This window comes from Microtus ochrogaster, linkage group LG9, assembly GCF_000317375.1.
Source record: "Microtus ochrogaster isolate Prairie Vole_2 linkage group LG9, MicOch1.0, whole genome shotgun sequence".
NCBI lineage: Eukaryota > Metazoa > Chordata > Mammalia > Rodentia > Cricetidae > Microtus > Microtus ochrogaster.
The window spans coordinates 20183875-20191371 of NC_022034.1; the positions used below are offsets into that span (position 1 = coordinate 20183875).

The following is a 7497-nucleotide window of genomic DNA, read 5'->3' on the forward strand; positions in this document are numbered from 1 at the left end:
CTTCCTTTATAAACTAGATAATCTAAAATTAATAATAATGAAAACTAAAATATTTTTCTTTGATCCCATTCTCAGTAATATCACAGGCAGGCAACTCCAGCCATTGAAATGTGATACTTTTATATAATATTACATATGTGTAGAGGTAAATTTGTGTTTGCTTACTCACTTAATTACCTTAGTGGAGGCTAAGTTTCATAATGGGAGATATTTGCTTAATCACAAGTAAATAATTTATTATTTTATTTTAAAATGAGCACAGGCCTAATACCTTACACCTTCATAAGGCATGTGAGTAAATTAAATATTTTATTACCATACAACATTGCTATTTTAAATGTGAAATATGGATTCTTTGCCCTTTGCCTAAGATCTCATATAAAAAATGAAGCAGACATATTTGAGCTATCTGTCATTGAAAAGAAACTTTCACAAACGTATTAAGAAAATGGATCTGAATTTGCATTCAGTGATTAGTTCTGGGAAACGCTTAAATAGTAAAAACAGTAACAAATTTGCATGTAGTTTATAAATCGGGGCAGATTATACTCCTCCCTTCTAATGTTACCTTTCTAAGACGTTTTACATGTTAAAGTTTTAATTGTCCCGTGGAACCATCTCAGGTAAGGCCAATCTCCTGTAACAATACGCGATACGGTGTTTCCAGAAGTGGCACAGTACTAAAATTGGCCTCTGCTCTCCTAAACGTTGTTGCTTGTATACTGAAGCAGTGTGCCAGTCTTTGGCTTAAACTTTTATTACACAGTGATCCCATTCTTCCACTGTGACCAAACATGTCTGACAGCTGATCGAATTGTCTGTGTTCGTTTCACCTTTCCCCCATTCTCTGTTAGGTTCTGAGCTCATGCCCAAAGCGCTCTCCACCAGAATAGTGGGAGGCATTTGGTGGTTTTTCACTCTTATCATCATTTCTTCGTACACTGCTAACCTAGCCGCCTTTCTGACTGTGGAACGCATGGAATCTCCTATTGACTCCGCTGACGATTTAGCTAAGCAAACCAAGATAGAGTACGGAGCAGTAGAGGATGGTGCAACCATGACGTTTTTTAAGGTAAGTCTTACTTGCTACTGAAATATAATCACGGAATCACAAATGATCCCTTCTATTAAAAAATGTAATGGTGAAGTTATACAATTATGTATACATATAAATTATAACCTTAACTTAAAAGGAGATAGTTGTACAACTAAAATTATTCCCATTATGTCTAATCTTATTAATACTTGAGAAAATGAGAAGTACAAATGCCCTGAATAATAATACAAGTTGTTTATTGTGTATTTAGAAATATTGAAGTGAAAAATTTTAAAAAATACTGTGACATGAGGGGCTGCTTTTTGGGGTTTCTGTCCTGCCCGGTTTTCACAGTCATTAGGTCCCAAAGAAAATCACACAGGGGTCTCCATAAGTTATAAACTGATTGGCCCATTAGCTCAGGCTTCTTGCTAGTTTTTATAAGTTATATTAACCCATTATTCTTATCTATGTTAACCACATGGCTTGGTACCTTTCTCAGTGGGGTAGGTCACATCCTGCTTCTTCAGTGGTCTGGGCTAAACTGTGGAAAGAGCTTCCTTCTTCCCAGAATACTCCTGTTCTCCTCTCCCCTCCTCTACTTCCTGTATGGTTAACTGCCTGGCCAATCAGCATTTATTTAAAACATGATTTACAGAATATAGACAGGTTTCCCGCACCAAAATAGTGCACTTCCTAATTGGTAGTAAATTTAAATTCTTACTAACCATAATGTTTTTTTAATGAGATTTTATCTTTGGGTGAAAATGTGATATCTTTACTAAAAACTTAATAGTAGTAGATTCCAATCCTATACATATTGTAGTATTAAATACTTGCCTTTAAAAATGTTTTGAATGCATGCATGTGTTTCAGCTACAATAAAACAGATGCAGCAACTGAAGGAACAATCAGTTTTTATGGTCTGTGTATTTATCCAGTCTAAAATTAGGCTGAATCATTCAATTCATAATGGCCTTTAGCGGAGCAACCTGTGCAACATTTCTGTGAATGGTATAATTGTGTGGTCTTCCTATTATATAGTGCCTTGGAGTCCTCTTTCTTCTCTCATCATTATTCCTGCTCCTTTCATTGGAAAATAATATAGTAAATAGAAAATTTTCAAGTAGTATCTAGTGATCTGTGTTTGCTTATGTAGTCATCAAGAACTTGCTTTTTTAAGTACAGGCAAATGCCTTCATTGGTCACTCAAGTACAACTGATCATTAACATAAAAAAGAAAATTTTATTTAAAAGTTGTCTCATGTTATTAAACTATTTCATAAAACATGATTTAACAGCCTAGCTAGTCTGGACTACTGAAGTAACTACAATCTAAAAATTTATTCTTCTAGCTGTAAACAAACTACATTCAAGAATATAGAAGTTTGTATACAGAGAAGAATAAACTCACAGTGACATCATTATTATTTAAACCACAAGCACACAAAGTATGCAATTTTGTGAAAATTCTTATAAAACTTTACAAGCTTTGAACAATAGAATTCTAAAAGAAAATAAAATTTCCAAATAATAATTAGATTTCATTTACTTAACTGCATATTATTTAAGATTTTTAATTATTTTTGAAATGAACTTATTGATCTTACCATCAATGTAAATATTAGATATTTTATATTTAATTAAAATCATTACAATTTAGTGAGATTTATTAATTATATATCACTTAAACATTTAATATGTATTGTGCCTACAACAAGTAGAATTATCAATTTTTCCTTATTATGTGTGATTATTAAGAGTGTTTTATTATAAAATTATCCTTTAATTTTATATATTTTCTTACAAACATCACTTGTAGAAGTGGCTAGATGTATGTTGTCAGTATGAAGTACTTAATGGTAATACATCTAAATTATTCCTTTACAAAAGGACCTTCTATAGCTGAGCCTGTGTCTAACACAGTGATTAGGCAATTACAAATGACTCATTTCTGCACCCTGTGGATTTCAGAATTTGAATTTTATTTTTATCTTCTAGAACACTCATATATCTTATTACAGACTGTAAGCCATTATCTGAATACAGTTTGTAACAAGATATATGAGTGTTCTAGAAGATAAAAATCACTGTGTTAGCCACACACACCTTCACTCTTCCTTGCCACTGACTTTGCTCCTACTTTTCCAACTTTTATTTTTGTGACTTTCACACACGGGTGCCTCTAGCACATGAAGAAATCAACATAGAGCAAATTCTATTTCAAACAATAAAGACTTCCTTTAGACCTGAAAACTTCTGGAAAGTACATTGGTTACAGAGATAATTACTGAGCTAATAATTACCTTAGGTTGTGATTGTATCACATGCTGAATTCTTAATGTTGAAATCAGAAAAAAAACATAAAAACTTACAGGAGACAAGGAATTGTAGATTTTTCTTTAGATATATTTTTAAAAATATTTTAATTTCAACTTCATATTTGGGCTCCTTAAACTCTACCAATATACTAGACTGGGTACACTACCTTAAAAATACAGGTTAGTAGAGAAATCAGAGAAGTCCATCTGTCTTTGGACCTCTACAGTCCAACGAAGATTGTTAAAGTGTGGGCTGTTTATATCTAGTATTATTTTACTCTTTAAATAATTATAAATTGTTCATATCCAGAGTCACATCTTTTTCTATCTTATTTAGAAGCATTGATTTCTGAAGGAATGGCAATCATATTTTTCCTAATTTAACAAGTTCTTGCTGTTGTCTGAGTGTGCTGAAATGCTCTTGTAAACTATTGTAGTTTTTTTAGTTCAACCATTAAGAGATACCAAGATCTCTAGCTTTTAGGATAAGTTCTTGATGCTGTAAAGACACAGGTAATTAGGGGACTCATTTCCTAATTCCATTTCCAAAGACAATGATGCTTTTATTCATTGAGCTCATGTGCACATTGACTGACAAACCATTCCCTGTTTTCTTTTCCACATCCATTGAACAACACACACTTTTTTTAGAGAGAGGGAACTGGAGTAAAACTAAATTATAGCAACAACAGAAAATCTGTGAGCAAGATCAATTACCACAGAGTATTACCTTAGTATTACTAAGACAATAAAGTGGACAGAATTTCAAGATATTATAAGAAAGCAACAAAAATGCAGTCCAAGTATTTCTCAAGAGATGATGATTTGTATATTAGAACTAAAATATCACCCCCAAGCTAAATATTGTACAAAATGTAACCAAGGGACAGTGAACTCTTTTCTCTTTAAAGTGAAAGGATTAAGAGAATGAGTATATGTTAGAGAACCTTAACTACAGTTTGGAGGCTTTCTAGCCTCTTAGAGCGCTCTCTTATTTTGTTTCTTCTTAAAAAAAGATTTTCTGGTTTTCACAAAGCTCTTAGAATGTCCTTGTCTCTGTGTAACCAATGACTCAGGTTCCAATCTTTCCAGATGGATGAAGATCCACCTTTCTTAATTTCTGAAGTAGCAGTATTTACTACTCTAGTATGTGCACCTGAAAATAATGATGTAAAAAGAAAGTTGTTCACTCTGTGGATTCAAAAATAAAAATTCTGTCATGTAGTTTTTTTTAAAGTAGTGTAAGTGATAGCAATTACATTTCAATAGTTGCTATTCAATGAAGTGAGAAAAGATAAAAATATACAAATATAGAAGTGAGAACCTGAGTTCAGTTCCTGATTCTAGCACCTCCTCACTTTGCTTCTACTATCTGACTCTCCCATGCCCTGGTTGGTCATTTCTCATTATGTAAATTTTAATAGTAAACACTTCATGGTAGTCACAGAGCTACTATATATAAACATTACTAGGTTATAAGGCAAGCTTTAAAGTTCAGGATTTAAAAATGATCCTACTTATGTCTTGGGATTCCAATCCACATATTTTTTTAAGTTTGTTCTTTCTGCAATTTCTGATTTTGCCACATTTTCTAAAAGAATATGTCATATAAACTGTTTTATGACCAACAATTATGAATTATTTAAGTGTCATCAAAAGGATTTTATCATATTTGCCTGATATATAGTCTTCTATTCTTCTGATTTCTAATGTATTTGAAGGACAGCCATATGAGTGAAATAAAATAATCTGTAGATAATCTCCTTAGAATTTTCTATATGTGTAGGATATTATGCTTTGAAATCATGCTTCCTCAAGTTATACCTAGGAATTCTTTGGAAAGCTTATTTTCTAAATTTGAAGAGAAACTGAAAATTGCTTAATATAAAAATCGTTTATATTAATTTTTAATAAAATAATTACTGGGATGGTATGTATCCATTAATATCACTACACACCTTATGTTCTCAGCTAGGATATATTACTTTATAAGAAATCAGTTTCATTCAATAAATATTCACTGAACATCACCTCCAAGTTCAGAATTGTACGTATTAAATCTAAAGAGACCTCCCAGTTCTCTCCAGAGTTGGCCCTTCTACCTGCTATGCATCAACACTCTTCACTGCTTTGCCAGTAGAAACCAGTATTTTATCTCTGAACTACCTTTTACAGTTAATATCTAAATCTTCAGTTCCCTAGTTTCATCTCTAGTTTTCTCTGCACTGTTACTGAAATGACTTTAAGTTCTTTAAAGTGACCACTGCTCATGTGCATTTGTAAGAACTTAGGATCCTGCAAGGTTTACAAAGTACTGTAAAGTCTGGCTTCTTACTTTCTGTTCATTATTCTCACACTGTTAACAGCTGCACTTTCATATGTTTCTCCAGGGTCTAGTGAACTGTCTTTCACTTCTCCCTTCCTTAGCAAGCCCAACTTAACTGTCATTTCTATTCCCTAAATCCTTATTTATTTTTCCTTTATTTGGAAGAAATTTCCTAAGTGTACACTCAAATTATCCTAGACTGGGGAAGTGCTGCTTCTGTTTCTGATTCTGCTTTCTCTTTCTCTTCCTATTCCCCTTCCCTGTCCTCTTCCTCCTCTTTTTTTTCCTCTCTCTCCTTCTCTTCCTCTTCCTTTTTTTTTCATTTTTAAATCAGTATGTATAATTTATTCTTTAATTTTAAAAGTCTAAATTCCATGTGAGAAATAATTTAAAAGCTCCAAGGACTAAAGATACCAAAAATTAGAAATTCTTTTACTAACCAACATCCAGGTTTATTCCCCTTGTATCGTCTGCAAATTATGCTTACAAATTTAGTCATTTACTTTTTATCCCCACCTTTCTTCTACTTCCATGCTATAGATACTATTTTATAACATATCATTATATTTTTATGTCATATCATATGCAGTTCTAGTTAACTCTTGATACTTTGAACATTTTGATATTTTGTCAATAACTAGATTCAAAAGACTTTCTGGATATTTTCTATCTGCCAGTTTACTTTGGGGCATTCATTTAAAATTTTATCTGTGGGAAGGAAACAATTAATTGGACAACAGTACTTACTCTACAAGCAGTAGAATATGAGTTGTAACCCCCAGCAGTATCATAAATTGCAAAGTACATATTCAGTGCTTTTAATCCCGACACAGTGGGCTGAAACAGGCAGATTCCAAGAGTTAGTTTCCCAGTCCACATAGAACAAATGGTGTGCTTCAGTTTGTTGAGAGATCCTGCCTCTTATGGGTATACAACGCCCCAAATACACACCATGAAATATTTCCCTTGTTTGCGTAGACATCCATACTCTCCAGCCTCCTCTAATGATTTCCTTCTTTTCTGTTATCTGTAACTAATTTCGTAATTGTGTGCAGTTATCCACATAAGAAATAAAATAAATGTAACCACTAATGGAATACCTGTAACAAATAGTTAAGCATTTTAAAAATTATTTTTTGTCTAAAAAATAAAAATTACATTTGTCATATATTTTAATTTTTGCTATTCTGCATAAACATGAATAAAATTTTCCCCCAAATCTAGTATTCTATACCATTTCTATTTTGAAAGTCAATATATTTGAAAATGTGCATAGTACACTTAAGAGTTCAAGCTGATTTCAGTCTTTCTGGAGCAAAATACCTTAAAGTTTGGTACCACCCACAGTAGTGCTTCTCCTCCTCCATTCTCTTTCTTCTTTTTTCCCTCCCTCTCTCCCTCCCTCCCTCCCTCCCTCTCTTTCTCCCTCTCTTCTTCCCTCTCTGCTTCCTAGTCTCTCTCCTTCTCTGCCTTCCCCTTTCTCTTCCTCTTTAGGGGAACTCAAATTTATATTTTAAGTTCCTGTTTATAAATCATCACAGATAAGTAGAACTTATCAGAGTTATTTAAAAAGGGAAAGAAACTGGACAATAAAAAATGTTTCATTTATTTTGAAACAGCAATCAAAGGCTTACAGAATCACAGTAACAGTAGTAGCAAAGGTGTTCTGTCATATTTTTGCAGTGGTTATTTGAGTGTTTGAGTGATATTCTTTCCTAAAGTCTATAGTCCTAACTCATGTTTCTTTTTCCTTAGTGGGGAAAATTGATTTTTTAAAAAAATTTATTTATTTATTTACTTACTTATTTATTTAT

At 32.6% G+C, this 7497-nt stretch overlaps 1 protein-coding gene across 6 annotated transcripts in view; it reads left to right on the plus strand.

Annotated features, from left to right (window-relative positions):
• Grik2 (glutamate ionotropic receptor kainate type subunit 2) overlaps positions 1-7497 on the plus strand; it is a 588331-nt gene that overhangs the window by 472412 nt on the left and 108422 nt on the right. For all 6 annotated transcript variants that reach the window (XM_026787407.1, XM_005363515.2, XM_005363512.2 and 3 more), the window contains exon 14: positions 855-1072. In XM_026787407.1, the coding sequence (XP_026643208.1) occupies positions 855-1072 (218 nt within the window). The remainder of the gene's footprint in view (positions 1-854; positions 1073-7497) is intronic.